The following is a 16,199-nucleotide window of genomic DNA, read 5'->3' as shown; positions in this document are numbered from 1 at the left end:
AAAAATAATGTAAAGTGCACACAGTCCACTGTAAACATCACACACTTTCAGTAACAGAATTTAAGCCTACATAAACACTAACTCGCCCATGCAGCGTTGCCAGATACTGTTGACATTTTCCAGCCCAAAATAATGTTCAAAACCCGCCAAAATGCACTTAAACTCGCCCAAATGGGCGGGATCCCCCTCAATCTGGCAAGCCTGCGCAGGATACCAACCAATCTGGCAACCCAGCGCACATACTGTTTCTCTTGAACGTCTCCATCATGTAGCCCGCGAATTAATCAGCCATCTGATTTGACAATACACGTTTGAAAACAGATGACGTCTACAGGAGGACTCTGATTGGACAGTCCTGTGCGCGTGTCCGCCCGTCATATAAAAACCCTGAGTTTAAATTTTTTCGCTCCCGTTCTCTCTGAACTCATCACAGGTAGGTGAAAATGTTTAATTTTCATAGTGACTGAGAAAGAATAAGAAAGAGCGCGCAGTGCCTGCGGAGTTTTATCAGTAAGCTTTTTTAATTTTTAAATTTCGTAGCATTATGCTCCATTGCATGCTGAATTGTTACAGCAGCGTATGTACAATATAATGTCATCTTTCACAAAAGTGAGATTATTGAAGATAGATATTGTTCTGTCATTATTCCGGAAATGTATTTAATTATTTATGGGCGTGAGTTTATATAAAAGCATAGCTGCGCTAAAAGCTAACGGTGACTGTGCGTTTTCTATATGAAAACATTGAGCCAAGCCCAAAGCTAACAGCGCTAATTGTGCTGATATGAATACATCTTTAACAAAAGTGAGATTATTGAAGGTAGAGATTAATCTCTGGTTATTTTACGGTTGGTTTGTTTCTATCCATGAACCGAGCTAAAACCTAACGGAGCTGAGGCCGAGCGGCTCGAGCCGGCGCCATTTTAAACCGACAAGCAAACAAGCCTCGATCCATAGGTATACATAGAAGACTAGATGCCTCGTCCCCGTTGCCCGTCAATGAAGTCGAACGTCCGCACATGGCGGCCATCTTCCCTCAGACAGCTGGCTTACCCATTACATTGTGTTGGTAGCGATATGTACTTTTCAGATGACCGTAACTTCCTCAAATTTCAATCGATATTCAAACGGTTTGGTTTGTTATATAAAAAAAAAACACAAACGGAAGTATGTATTTATGATATTAATGATGAATAATCATTTTATGTTTTAAACAAATGCATGCTGAAATTCCTCTGCTGTGAGAAGCCTAACACTGCATACTTATGGATTACTGCGGCCTTAGGACAAATAACCACACAATTTATTTCCAATTTTTAGTGAAAATATTTTTACATGTGATAGGGCCGTAGGGGAAGCTAAAGTTAAATAAACAGCTTACTCACTTCTGAAACTTCAGAAATACTTCATCCACCTCAAAAACCTAATGCAAACTCACATCATAGCATAATAATAACAAATGTAAACTCACATCATAGCAAAAATAACAAATGCACTGCCCGAGTAAGTAATAGTATAAAACAGTGACAGCGACTCACGGTAGTTTGTGACCAAAAAAAGCATTTAATTAATCACGTGGTTATACTTCCAAGGATAAAAAGATATCTTTACATTTACAAAAAGAACATTCAAAGCTGATTATCATGTCAAAGTCAATATATGTTAGCACAGAAGATTGAAATTTCATTTGACTAGGCTCCAATGTGCAGTTAAAATAAAACTAAACATACTGATATAAACATCTACAATTAAAACACACACAGACACACACATCATCTTGTCATCAAAGTCAGTACTTTGATTTCCTGTAAATCATAATGCGAGTGCTGGGCTGTGCTTGCGTAAGTCTTCATACCCCTGGAAAATTTTTATACTGTATATTTGCCTAATGCCCTTTACTGCTTTGTTGTGCTTCTGTCTCATGCTGTTGTTCTGGAAGGAAAGGGTTGTCATCTTGGCAATGTGGTGGAGTCTAAGCTTAAAAAATAGGGACACAACCAGTGTTTTCAATTAACCAACCCGAAAATGAAAACCATGTGCAAGTGCAACTTCAGTTATTGAAAATATTATCTCAAGACCTTCCATGTAAAATTACTTGGTGCTACGAGCTAGCCTAGCATGAAACACAACTTTGACTAAAAGCTGCAGTAAGTCGTTTTTGAAGAGAAAAGGTACGATTTTAGCATGTTCAAGCACCCAGAATTACAACCACATTAATAATGTTTTAAGAAATCAAACCATTTGTATATACGTCAAAATTTCAGCGAGATAAGAGTATAAACATTTAAGCACCTCAATGGTCTTACCTCAGTTCACTGCAAATTCTGTGGAAAAGCTTGTCTGTGGTAAGATGACCGCCCTGTGCGGACGTCCTGGAATACGCGGTGAGGCATCTAGTCTTCTATGTATATCTATGCCTCGAGCTGTCGCCATTTTAAACCGACAAGCCTCGAGCTGTCGCCATTTTAGGAAAAGTCATAAAATTAAGTTAAAAAAGAACCCTTAACTCTGCTGTTAAACAGTTTCGGGTCATTTTTGACCCGAAGACATTAGGAGGGTTAAACAAAATTCAGGTTATTGAAGATAAACTCATGAATTTGGGCTGGATCTTTCTTTAATTTAAACTGCCGTTTACATGAAAGCTGAAAGCTATATATTTATCTGTATATTCAGACTAGTGTTGTATTAAACTGTGGTAAAATGTTAAATATGATTGATAAACTGTGATTAAATGTTTTGGTATGGAGTTAAAATGTATACTGCCTAAGTGTAATGTATTTAACAGCCTATAGTGATTAAATGGAGAAGGGAGCATTTTCATGCATGACTACTTTGACTTTTAGTAATTAATGTACATTTAATGTACATTTTGGTGATAATTCCGCACATTTGCTGAAGTTAGTAGTATTTTATTTGTGGGGGATATTTATAGTGTTTATAGTGTATTTGTCTTGAGGGGGGAAAAAGTTTACTGATAAGTCAACAGGCACTGCTCTGTGCTCACACTCTCACTCTCACACACACACCATGAAAATAAACATGTTTAACGTGTGTTACGCTGTTGGATTGTTGCTCACACTGAGTCCAAGTAACAGAAGAACATTTCTATTTTTATTGCAGGTTTTCTTTGATTTGTGATCAGAGGTTCGTACGTACTTCACGACTGAGACTGATCATCGCCCTCAAGACTCATCGCACTCAAGACTCATCGCACTCAAGTCATCCTCAAGACTCCCGGAGCAGATTTGTTCACACTCACACCATCACATTTTATATAAAATATATTAGGTTATCTTAGATAATTTAAGTTAAGTAGTTAAGGTAGGTTAGGGTTTAGGTCACTTAAACTTTGCAAGAAGTTTTTTCTTTTTTTTTTCTTTTTTTTTTTTGTCTTCTGTCCAGCAGGATGCCAAGGAAGGGGAGGAGGTCTGAGGCGGCCAGGCGCCGATGGAGTAAGCTCGCCCTGGAGGAGCCGACTCCCTCCACTTTCCCCCTGAAGGTATTTACACAGTAGATAAGCTTCTGTGTCACAACTGTCTGCATGAAAATAACTGTAGAAATGTCACATCAATCGCTTTCTTTTTAACTGCCAAGTTCTGTATGTCTGCCATGTCTTTGATGTTAATGTTTCATCAGACGGTGTCCCCCCCGGCCGGAGAGGAGCCTTCCACAGGGTCGAGGACCAGGGAGACCCACCCCCCCTGCTCCCGAGCTCCAGTCAGCAACGTATGTTCATATGAGACATTGTCTGAGGTTTAATGTATTTTGTATTACTTTTTAAATTTTTATTGTATTTTGTTTGAACTTGTCTTTGTCTTATGCTTATTATTTTATCTTTCATCAGTTGGTTGGATCTTCACCCCCAGCCAAGCCTTTCTGGAGCACGGGAGATGTCCTTCCCAAAGTTCGGCCATGTGAGTATCCACCTGTTTTATCCCTAAATGATCAATAAATTAATTCATCAATATTAAGCTTTTTAAACTGGTTTTCTGTACTGTTTTACTCATATAAACGAGTGATTTCTTGACATTTCCTGGTTTTTCATTTAAATAATACCGTTATCTGCTTTGTCTTTTACTAAACAGGCCGCGGTACCGGGTTCCGCCATCGGGTGCTGAGGTGGCCAACTTCAAAGCTCACAGGACGGAGCCACAAGTTGGTCATCCCGCCGGAGTCTCCTCACAAGAAGGTGTTATTGTCCAGTTTATGAAGAAAGCAATTGATCTTGAGAGGAATTAATGATTTTCATGCTAAAGAAATTTTCTTTGTTGTTGCAGTTCGTTCTGATTGTCGGGGACTCCCACCTGCGGTCCATTGCGGACGGTTTCGCCGTGATGCCAGAGGGTAAGTTCTCGTTTGGCGTCATGTCGACCCCTGGGGCCCACGCTGCTCAGCTGCGGACGGAGGTCCTGCATGCTGATCTTCCTCGGGCCCCTGCTGCGGTCTGTGTTCTTGCCCCCAGCAACAACCTGACGGCGAGCAGGACCATCGAGGAGGCAGCCGTCGACTATGCAAGTTTCCTCACTGCTGTGAGGAGCCGCTGGCCGGAGGTACGTGTTTTTTCATGTCTCTCTTGTCCTGTATTTGTAGTAGTTTGACAACACTAGAGATACGTTTAATCTCAGAGTAATCAATGTATGAGCTTTTAATGTGTAGTTATTGTAATGTGTGATTTTGAATGAAAATGCCGATTGTTAACGAACATGTTTTGTTTTCTACAGGTTTTTGTGCTGGACTTCCCCCCCCGCCTGCAGGAGGATGAGATGTACCAGGTTCTCCTGCGCCAAGAGTACCACCGCGTGACAGCTCGTATGGGTGTGTAAAAATATCATGTCAATAAAACAAGAACAAGAAATGTACTTAATGTCTGTGACATAGTAATGAACATAGTCATAATGCATGTGTGGATGTTGTAATGACTTATGTTTTTCGTTTTTATATTTTTAGGTGTGAGGTACTTCTCTGTGGCGGAGCACTTCCCCCTTACGCGCTTGGAGCTGTGGAGCAGAGACGGCGTAAGTAGAATGTCTGTGATAGAAAAAGTCTAATTTGTTATAATTTCTCGTGCTGACATGAACCAGTCAACACGAGCTACTTTTTGTAGTTGAACTTTGTCTGTAAATGGATTTGTGTTGTCATGTCTGCAGGTTCACCTGAGTGACCGTGAAGGGATGGGCATCCTCACCCAGCTGCTGTGGGCCGCGACGGAGCAGTTCCTCAAGACACCACCACCTCCCCCGGTGTCTCCCACTCCTTCACAGCCACTTGGGAAGGTATCTCCTAAGCTGGTTGTGAAGGGCGAGGTATGTGCTCCTCTGTCTCCTGACCCCTTCCAGTGGAAGGTCGTTGGTCGGAGAAGCAAGGTTAGTAAAGTTTATTATATTGTGTGTTTACATGTGTTTGGGTACATTTTGGTGAACGGGTTCACAGTTGTAATTAAAAAGCATCTATTTAATCAAATGTGATGTGAACTTTCCCAGTCGCAGGTTCCTGGTCAGGCCAGCGTGGCGCAGCAGCAGGTGAGTGACTTTTTTTTATTTTTTTAACAATAAGTTAACTGGTTAATATTTAAAGTTTGTATATTTGACCAGACAAATATTCATGCGGGTGTTTTTTTTTTTTTTTGTCTTTCACAGGAGGAGTCCTTCCTCCCACTGAACCCAGTGTGGTTCAGTAGCACGATCCTTCGTGCTGTGGAGGAGGTGTCTCCTTCTCGGCTGTCTGGCGTGGAGGACTGCAGGTCTCCTCCAGCGAGCAAGAAGGTAAATTGTCTGACGTCTCTTCTCGGCTGTGTTCTAAAGTTTCTCCTTGTTCTACAGTTACTGATGCTATGTTTTATTTGATGGTGCAGGTGGCCTCCCCAGCGGCAGCCAGGCGTCGTAGGACCTCAGAGAGACGCCCCCCCCACCACCAGTCTCCTGTGAACAACGTATGTTACACAACTGACACACACAGTGAATGTTTACAGTTGACACGGTGTCTTCATGGAAACATAACTAGACTGTCTGAATTTTGATGTATTTGTTCTCATCTGTCGACAGCTGGTTGGATCCCCTCCAATCAGGCTGTCACAGAGACTGGAGGACGACGCCCCCTCCAGCCCGGTTCCTCGGTCCAGGACCACGGACGGACCATCCCCCCGCACCCAAATTTCAGTGACCAACGTATGTTACTCTCTGCCACAACAGACACAATCTCACACAGAACACACACTGTGCTCACTGAGACATGAAGTTTAACGTGTTTGTTCTCGTGTGTCAACAGCTGATGGAGTCCCCTCCAGTCAGGTTGTCCTGCAGTTTGGGTGATCCGGAGACCCCCTGCTGTTCCCCGGTTGCGAAGGTAAATATTATTCCTATTAAGTAAAGTTCATAATGTCATTAAAGTCTTCATTTTATCAAATTGTTTTCAGGTGCCCAGGATGAAGACTCCTTCACCGGCTGGACCATCCAAGACCATTAAAGATGTGGCCCATCAGTCTCCTCGCCCAGCTAAGGTATTTACTCCACAGTTGACACAGAACGTTTACTGTAAAATCAGCTGTAACTACATTAAACTGGTTCATTTAACATCTGATAGCATTATCTTTCTCTGCACACAACACAAATGTCAGTGAGAAATTGAAATACACTTGGAAAAGTTTTCTTCTATCAACTTGGTGCGTTGTTTCCTCATGTCTAAATATTAATTGGAGTTATGACTTATCACAGACATGGACACCATTTCCCTCATCGACTTCCTGGCCCTGGATAATCGGCGATGGACTCTCCAGCTCCCCTGCTAAAGAGGTCAGGACATTTATATTCGGGTTTATCGTGGGTTTAATAAAGTGCTTGTGTGTGTGTGTGGTTTATTTCAACTCAAATGCATAAAAAGACCTTTTTAGGAAGAAATAATTCAGAGTAGTATAGTCTAAACAGTTTATGGTTTTATTAATTGTTTAAAGATAAACACAAGTAATGGTACAGAGGTTTTCTAAATATGATCTTGGTAAAATTAAGTTAATAATACTGGTCAGAAAACCTCTGTACTTGTAAAGTCAACATCCTGCAGTGTCAGTGTGGTGAAGGTAGTAGCCTCCTTTAAAGGTCCTTTAAATCCTCCTTTAAACTTTATTCTAGAAGACCATGGGACAAAGGAGAAACCACGATGGTCTCAACATGTTTAAATTTTAAACAAGGAATAATGTAATGTAATGTGTAGCCAAATATACTTGCCATAACATGTAAGATTGTGCCAGCTTTTTTATAGATTTATTTAATTGACCTGACAAACTTGCTGAAAATGTTCTACAACAGTTTGTAATGTGATTAGTTACGACTGCTGCTATTACTACTAGTAGTAATAAAGTTAACAGTATTAATAACAATGCTGGCAATAATGGGTAGTAACTACTAGTAAGACTAATAACTAATTGTGACTAACTTAGTAATAATTAACCTTTTAACATCTTTACAGGCGAGCGTCAAGGTAAGTGTGACGGTAAGTGGGGGTCAGTCTGTTGTTGTTAGGGCTAGCCACAGTCAGGCAGACATGAGGTACAGTGAATTCTCTAGAAATCATCAGTGTTCCTGCATGTCCCTGACTTTTCTCGCTTTTGAGAATGAGGGTGATCACTTTAACACGGCTGCCCTCGATAGAGTGCTGGCACAGGGAGATTCACTGTACGTAGCAGTGAAACAACAGCTGATCCTGGAGAGAAGATACAATGATGACCATCTTAGCGTTGAGGAAATGCCAAAACAAGTCCTGACAGACACAAATATGTACAATGTCCATATGTCCGACATTAAATGTGGACTTGTCAAAGCCAGCAGCAACGGAAACCAGGGTCTCCTTTCCCTTGCTGAAGAGCTTCAGTGTCTGTCAGGTCATGTTAGGCATGCGTTCATCATTGTATCTCCAGAGGTTATTGCAGTTTTCCGTGACAAATCAGGGAGGTATGGCGTGTTTGATTCACATGCCAGAAATTCAGCAGGTCTACCAGACCACAACGGAACTGCAATCATGAAGACCTTCACTGAAATCAGTGACCTGGCTGAGCACCTGCTCAAACTCTTTGCAGATCGTGGACCTTTTGCCACCTATGAGTTGGTGCTTGTGTCATTTGAAGCCGTCGGTTCCAGTGAATGTCTTCAGCAATCGTTGGTAGAAAAAGTCTCCAGGACAGCTCTCCCTCCAACAAACGAAAATATCTTAAAACTCGGTAAAACCCAGCGACAAAAGGCCAGAAGAAGAAGTAGCAGCAAAGAGCAACATGCACCAGTGTGCCATGTTGTCCAAAAAAAAGGAAGCTCGGTATATGAAAAAAATAAGTATGACAAGTGCCCGGAATTTGGAATTAAAAAAATGGAAGCAGACAAAAAATATTCACAAGACAGTAATCGTAGGAAACGACGGTTATTGTCTTTCAGACGTTATTATTTAAAAGTTCAAAGAAAAAAGAGCGTATTAATTATCCAGAGATATAAGGAAGATCCTGCTTTTCAGAGTAGACAAAAACAGTACATTAAAGACAAGTATAAGGCGGATCCTGCTTTTCAGAGTAGACAGAAACAGTACAGTAAAGATAAGTATAAGGCGGATCCTGCTTTTCAGAGTAGAAAGAAACAGTACAGTAAAGACAAGTATAAGGCGGATCCTGCTTTTCAGAGTAGAAAGAAATTGTATATGACGACGAAGTACAAATCGCACCAAAGCTTTAGGCAAAAGAAAAAGGAGTGTTTCTATGCTAGGTACCACAGTGATCCTGAGTTTAGGTTACGCTGTATCAAACGCTGTAGCCAGCGCAGCGTAACCAAACTGTCCACAGATGCTACTTTTTGCATCTTTAGCAAGATGCAGAGGGCATTAAGGATCAAGCGAAAATATAGGAAGCTAGTGCCCCACACCCCCCGCCATTCGCAGGCCGTGATTAACCCTGTGATGGAAGCCGCCATCACAGCATTTCGCGAGCTAATTCGTCGTGGACCAACGTGCGTTTGTACGGTGTGCAACAGAGCAATGTTTCCTAATCAGGTTAAATTGTGCAATAGGGGAAAGTACACCCAAAAACCCAGAGTGGCCGCAGCCTGCTTAACAGGCAAGTACGTCCATTTTTGTGACGACGACTGCTCTGAACATTGCTCTGTTGCACAAGAGCGACTGCAGGAGTGGATCTGTAACACGTGTGACAGCCACTTGAAGAGAGGACGCATGCCACCAATAGCCACCGCAAACCGACTGGAGTTGGCACCGATCCCCCCGGAGTTGGCTACGCTCAACGTGCTCGAGAGGCAGCTTATTGCCAAAATACTGCCTTTCGCCAAGGTTATCGCTCTGCCCAAAGGACAGCAAAAAGCAGTCCGCGGAGCTGTTGTGTGCGTTCCATCAGAGATGGAAGCGACTGTCAACAGTCTCCCAAGACCCAGATCGGAAGCGCAGCTACTTCAAGTTAAATTAAAGAGGCGCATTAACTATAAGGGCTACCAGCACTTCTATACTGTTAACATGAAAAATGTTTTAGCTGCCCTGGCCACGCTTAAAAAGATGCATTCTGAGTATCAGGATGTATCCATTAACGACAGTGCCACTTTTGACGAGTCGGTCGATCAAGACGACTCGCAGCACAATGTTGCTGATGCTGCGCAGCCGGAGCAGCATCAGGGAGACATTGAGGCTGGCATAGACCTCGAGGAGGTTTTTAGTAGTCAGAACGACCCGGACCCCGATAGACGTCGTCAGCCCAAGGAAGCTGACGAAGAGGAGGAGGAGCTTAGACCTGGCCTGACTCTGGACACGTGTATGCAGCCGCCTGACATCGCGCAGGAAATTCTTACGTATGGCGATGGAATATTTAGCGTTGCCCCCGCCCAGGGCAACAAACCAGTAGGGTTCTTCGCCATACCGAAACTAGAAGCCATGGCTTTCCCTGTGCAATTCCCGACAGGAGAGAACACACTGGATGAACCCAGAACCTTCTCGCTCTCACCTAGCATGTATTTTAATTGCAGGCTGTTTGCTGCTGATACATGTTTTGCTAGCGACCAAACGTATCTTTTCTTTGCGCAGTTTGTCACAGAAACGCACCTGGCGACAAACAGCATGTCGATTCAAATGCGCAAAGGCAGGTCCAGAGCTGCAGATGGCCGTCATATTAACAACCTCATGCTCCTGGACCGAGACGAGGTGCAACGGCTCATTATGAGCCAAGACGCAACTCGGTTTATGCAACCTCTTCGAGGCACCCCGGCTTATTGGACAAAAACGCTCAAAGATGTCCACGCCATGGTCCGGCAAATTGGCAAACCCACGTTTTTTGCCACGTTCTCCGCTGCCGAGATGAGATGGCCTGAGGTCATAGAGGTCATAAAAGCTCAGCAGGGAGAACTAGGGGACTTTTCAGAGCTCGACTGGAAAGCGAAATGCGACATTCTGCGGAGCAACCCCGTAACGGTGATGCGCATGTTTGAAAAGCGAGTCGATGCTCTGATGACCAACCTTATCCTCTCACCAGCACAGCCCATTGGTGAAGTAGAGGATTACTTTTATAGGGTTGAGTTCCAAGCTAGAGGAAGTCCCCATATACACATGCTGATTTGGATAAAAAACTCACCCAAATTTGACGACGCCTCTGACGACGAAGTAGCGGCGTTTATAGATCGCTACATCTCGTGTGAGATGCCTGACCCCGAGACAGACCTGGAGCTCCACGGAATTGTCTCGGAGGTTCAGGTGCACAGCAGGAACCATTCCAAGTCCTGCAAAAAAGGCAACGTTGCCTGTAGGTTTGGCTTCCCTAAACTGCCCGTGGATGAAACCTTCATCACTAGGCCCCCCGTTGTTCGCCCCTCTGGAGTTTTAGACGAAAACCAAGACGAGGCTGCTGCTAGAGAACGTAGGGAGAAGCGGGCAATCGCTAAGAAGCGAAAGAAAGCCAAAGCCAAGCTTCAGCAAGTTAGAGACTTGCTCATGGATGCAGGCGCTTCATTTAGCAGCTTGACGGAGTTGCTCGACCGATGCGGTTTGACGCGTAAGCAGTACCGTAAGCTCTTCGACCGCGCCGCGAACAGCAACGTCGTGGTCCTGAAGCGGCATCCGAATGACTGCTGGGTTAATCAGTACAACCCAGACCTGCTTCGTGCCTGGAACGCCAACATGGACATTCAGTACGTCGTGGATGACTACAGCTGCATCATGTACATGATGTCCTATGTGTCAAAGCCAGAGCATGAGATGACTCAATTCCTTAAGAACGTCATCAAAGATGTAAAACAGTCCAACGTAAATGAGCGTGACGAAATGAAGCAGATTATGCAGGCCTATGTTAAACATAGAGAGGTCAGCGCTCAAGAGGCTGTTGCTCGCACCTGCAGCTTGCGTCTGAAGAGGTGCTCCCGCTCCGTTGTGTTCCTTCAGACCGACGAGGAGGGTCTGAAGATGAGTCACCCTATTGGCAGACTCAAGCAAATGGAGCCGGGTTCGGAGGAGGTGTGGATGTCGGGCCTGCCTGACAAATACGCCTACAGGCCTGTCGAGCCGGAGTTCGAGCACATGTGCATGGCCGAGTTTGCGTCGGAGTACAGGGTGCTGTACGGGCAGCAAACTGAAAGTAGAAGCGGCATCCCCCTCTTACACAACATGGGCTTTGTTCAGAAGAGGACTGGGAAACCAGCAATTATTAGATTTCCTCGCTTCTCAGAGCAGAAAACACCTGAGAAGTTCTATAGAAGACTGCTCAAGCTTTATCTCCCACACAGATCCGATGACGACCTGAGAGATGAAGCACACCCGACCTACGAGCAGTTTTATAAGTGTGGCCAAAAGTATGGCGTGCGTGTCCGAGCCATCATAGACCGCAACAAACAACGCTATGAAGGTCAAGGCCGGAAGCTTGACGAAGCGTTGGAACAGTATCGGGTGCACGGCCCTATAGTTAATGAATTGGACTGTTATGCGCCTGAAGTAGAGGCAGACCGGTTAGAGTGTCTTGCAGAGCGAGAACCTGACGACGAGCGTGAAGGCCAAGAAGAAGTTCCTGAATACGAAGTCAAAGACGGGAGGAGCTCCATGCCTAGGATAGAAGCGCCGCAGTTGAGTCCAGACTTTGTGAGAAAAATGTATCAAAGTCTGAACGAAACACAGGCTTCTATCTTCTACAGCATACGTCAGTGGTGCTTTGAACTTGTGTGGGGTTGCGACGTCGAGCCGTTTTATTACTTTTTGACCGGGGGAGCTGGCTGTGGTAAATCGCACGTAATCAAGTGCGTTCACCAGGAGGCAACGAGGATTCTGCGTGAGCTCCCCAGATTCCGGGACCATGCAGACATGTCCCAGCCTGCGGTGCTGCTGACCGCCTTCACTGGCACAGCAGCCTTCAACATCGCTGGCGTGACGTTGCACTCCGTCCTCAAACTGCCAAGATCCTTGAAGCCACCGTATCAAGGTCTTGGAAACGCCCTTGATGAAGTCAGAGCGGCGCTATCCAACGCGGAGATTCTCATCATTGACGAGATCTCCATGGTTTCCAAAGAGCTGTTTGCCTATGTCAACTGGCGTTTTCAACAGATCCGAGGAAACAAGAAGCCGTTCGGAGGAATTTCTGTCCTTGCTGTAGGTGACTTTTATCAGTTGCCGCCTCCCGGTAGAGCCAAGCCGCTGTGTGTGTACGAGGAGACGGAGTTTGATCTCTGGAAGGATCACTTCAAAATGGTCATCCTTACAGAGATCATGCGACAGAAGGACGATCGGGCTTTTGCTGAGCTCTTGAACCGCCTGAGAGTGAAGCAAAAGCGCGATCCTTTGAGCGACGAAGATAGAGGGTTGCTCACACAGGCAGTGGCCGACGTCAAGGATTGTCCAGTTGATAGGCTACACATATACGCCACCAACAAAGAAGTTGACCGTCACAACTCCGCCACTGTAGCCTCCCTCCACGAGGATGCCATCGACATCGCAGCTCAGGATTACCGTAAAATTCCTACGACCGGCTGCATGACGATGGTGTTCGCCGTTAAAGGTAACCAGCGAGACTTGCCTGACAACATAATGGCTGCTCAAGGAGTACGCGTTATGTTGACCAGGAATCTCGACGTGGAGGACGGAATTGTTAACGGAACATTCGGAACCATCTCACACATTGTGATGACGGAGCGTGAGCCAAAATATGTAAAGTTGATTGGACTCCAGCTGGACAATCCCACAGCAGGACAGAGATTCCGCAAAAAGATCTTGGGTCCCTCAGACAATCTGGCCTATATTGAAAGGTCTGAGGAGAACCTGAGCAGCAAAAAAGGCGTTGTTCGTCGCCAGTTCCCCATGAAGTTGGCTTTTGCCTGTACGGCCCACAAAGTACAAGGCATGACGATGGCGTCGGCGGTTGTGTGCCTGAAACGCATCTTCGAACCGGGCATGGCTTATGTAGCTCTAAGCCGCACAACCTCGCTGGGAGGTCTGACCGTCTGCGACTTCGACGAGAAGAAGATCTACGCCGACCCCGAGATCAAGATGGCTATGGAAAGTATGCCTCGAGCGTCTTTCCAGAGCTGTAGACCGTTGTTGAGTTTTCTTCAATCCATGCAACAAACTCCAAAGGTTTTGACAATTGTCCACCACAACACTCAGGGTCTGCCATGTCACATGGTGGACCTGAGAGCGCATCACGAGCTCCAACGAGCGGATGTGCTTTGCCTTACAGAGACACATTTGTCGGGGTCTTCTGTAGCTGAAATTTTTCAATTGGAGGGGTATGCCATGTTCCCACGTAGCAGACAGCTGTCTTACAACAGCTGTGTGGACATGGCTAAAAAAGATGGAGGTGGAGTTGCAGTGTACTGCAGAGACTATGTGCAAGCAGAGCCTCGCAGGTACATGCAACAGGTCACGGATTTGGAGTTTGTTGTTGTTAAAATCAAGGCTCCGGTCAAAGTACTATTGGCGACGGTTTACAAACCGCCAAATTTTCAATTAGGAATCTTTCTCCAAAATTTGAAAAACCTCTTGGACTCATTGGCCATTTTAAATCACCAGCCCATTGTTGTTTGTGGCGATTTTAATGAGGATCTTCTTTCGAAAGGAAAAAAAAGCATCAAAGACTTATTTCAGTCCAGAGGTTACACTCAATTAATTAAAGAGTCCACCACCGAGAAGAACACGCTGATTGACCACATTTATATTTCACATCCTGATAAGTGTCTTCAATCAGGTGTTCTCCAAACGTACTACAGTTACCACAGTCCGGTTTATTGTATTTTGACCGACTAAGCCTCTCTAGCCAACACATGATCCATAGAAAAGTTCGAGTTTCTGTATCCTGTAAGGTGTGTGTGTGTGTGTGTGTGTGTGTGTGTGTGTGTAATGCATATGTAGTTTCTAGGCACTCCTTGAGCCTGGTCAAGGAGTAGTTTATCGTCACTGTTATTGTACTCTCTCTGTAAAGTGTTAATTGACCTTAAATTTTTTTTTTTGTAAAAAAAAAAACCCTTCACATTGTTTCATTTTGTCATAACTTGTCTGCGTGGGCGTTTTTCTTATTTAATTGTTTTTCATATACGTGTTTCAGGTCACTCATTCAGTTTGTTCAATGAGTGCCCAGCTTTTCAATTGTGTAGTTTTAAGTTATTGTTAAGACTAATCATTGTAGTGGCATGTGTTGGCTGGAAATGGTTGAATCTTATGTAAATGCAGTGTAATTGTATTTATTTATGTAATAAAGGGCTCCGCATTATCTTGTCATTTACTGAGCTGCTGAGAATGGCGGTCAATTTAAAATGTTATGGAATTGGCTTAGCTAATGTAATGTTATGTAATCTTGTATTGTAATGTTGCTTTATGTAAAATCAAGCTGAATGTCAACAAGGTCCATCACAAGGTAAGTATCTCTCTTCCTTTGAATTATTCACTCGCGTTTGAGTAATGTAACTAAATCCCCCTCCCTTTCTCTTCTTCAGGCTCTCTACTGTCCATGTTCAAAAGCAGGAGTATCTCACAGCAGAGTGAGGAGGAAATGAAGAGGACCACAGCTGATCTCGTGCCAGTGGGGACAGCAACCGATCACAAAAAAGCAAAGAAATATTTCATAACTTTTGAGCAATGTTTTAACACAATGCATTGAAACCTGTAACTTATGTCTTGTTGTTTTTTAATCTGGGAACATATGTAGGATGAAGACCTCCAGAAGACTATAGCAGCTCACTCTCCAGTGAAGACAGCAACCCAGCAGAAGAACGTAAGGGATATTTAGCATTGTATCTTCATTGATTTGTATATCAAACAACACTTTGAAAAGTGCACCTGACTAATGAATACTGTTTTAATGTTACAGGAAGAACAAGACTCAGGAAGAAGACCTCCAGAAGATTCCCCCCCCCCCCCCCCTTTTATCTTTAGTTTCCTGATTGGTTCGGTTGTCTTGTCTGCTTCTTAGATTAGTTCTCATTGTATTTAGTAGGGAGGATACACACCAGGTCCTAGGGCCTGTGATTAGTTGACCGGTAGTACCTAATCTGCTTTTTGTTGCTACAGTAATGCTTTTATGCCTGAGGACTACAGTTGACTTGTTAACTTGAGTGCAGTCCTAAAGTTTCCATCAATGAAACTGTCTTCATGTTAAACTGTTCATGTTGTTGTTGCCCAAATGAGGATGGGTTCCCTTTTGAGTCTGGTTCCTCTCGAGGTTTCTTCCTCATGTTGTTGTCTGAGGGAGTTTTTCCTTGCCACCGTCGCCACAGGCTTGCTCATTGGGGATAGATTAGTGACAGAATTAGCTCATGTTTTAAGTTGTTCAAATTCTGTAAAGCTGCTTTGCGACAATGTTTGTTAAAAGCGTTAGACTTATGTTGATTTTTGCTGACTCATCGGGTGTTTTTCAATGCCTTGGTTGTTTGCTTGTGTTTTATGGAAAAATAAACCAAATATCTGCTGCAAAATGTCTGTTTATGGTTTTATTATTGCTTGCTAGGTATTAGCATGTTAGCTAGCTGTTAGCATCGTAGCCTCATAGTAAGTCACACATTCACACAGTACAGTACTCTTCCTGTGAAAGACAAAAAACCCACATGTATATTTGACCAGACAAATATTCAAACTTTAAATATTAACCAGTTAACTTATTGTTAAAAATAAATAAAAATCTCACCTGCTGCTGCGCCACGCTGGCCTGACCAGGAACCTGCGACTGGGAAAGTTCACATCACATATTTGATAGTCCTGGTAAGCTTTTAT

At 44.0% G+C, this 16,199-nt stretch overlaps 1 protein-coding gene across 1 annotated transcript; it reads left to right on the top strand.

Moving 5' to 3' along the window:
• The first annotated feature begins 332 nt into the window (after positions 1-332).
• LOC132891722 (uncharacterized) lies at positions 333-15,904 on the top strand. Its single transcript, XM_060929597.1, has 19 exons — positions 333-433; positions 3,120-3,498; positions 3,636-3,725; positions 3,844-3,913; positions 4,085-4,188; positions 4,277-4,549; positions 4,721-4,814; positions 4,947-5,014; positions 5,147-5,362; positions 5,480-5,518; positions 5,636-5,761; positions 5,851-5,928; positions 6,041-6,163; positions 6,264-6,341; positions 6,412-6,495; positions 6,710-6,787; positions 7,458-15,012; positions 15,139-15,204; positions 15,301-15,904. The coding sequence occupies exons 2-17, from the start codon at positions 3,406-3,408 to the stop codon at positions 14,238-14,240; spliced, it is 8,397 nt and encodes a 2,798-aa protein (XP_060785580.1). The 5' UTR covers positions 333-433; positions 3,120-3,405; the 3' UTR covers positions 14,241-15,012; positions 15,139-15,204; positions 15,301-15,904.
• Positions 15,905-16,199: the final 295 nt, after the last annotated feature.

The sequence above is a fragment of the Neoarius graeffei genome, chromosome 1 (assembly GCF_027579695.1).
Source record: "Neoarius graeffei isolate fNeoGra1 chromosome 1, fNeoGra1.pri, whole genome shotgun sequence".
Classification (NCBI taxonomy): Eukaryota; Metazoa; Chordata; class Actinopteri; order Siluriformes; family Ariidae; genus Neoarius; species Neoarius graeffei.
Note: the sequence above shows the minus strand (reverse complement) of the source record. Positions and strands in the feature narration are given on the sequence as shown.

Bases quoted from the DNA above. Each gene is read 5' to 3' on its own strand.
- LOC132891722 (XM_060929597.1), top strand. From the start codon at position 3,406: ATGCCAAGGAAGGGGAGGAGGTCTGAGGCGGCCAGGCGCCGATGGAGT. The intron at 3,914-4,084 runs GTGAGTATCCAC...TTTACTAAACAG, and splicing joins CCTTCCCAAAGTTCGGCCAT to GCCGCGGTACCGGGTTCCGC. The intron at 6,342-6,411 runs GTAAATATTATT...AATTGTTTTCAG, and splicing joins GCTGTTCCCCGGTTGCGAAG to GTGCCCAGGATGAAGACTCC.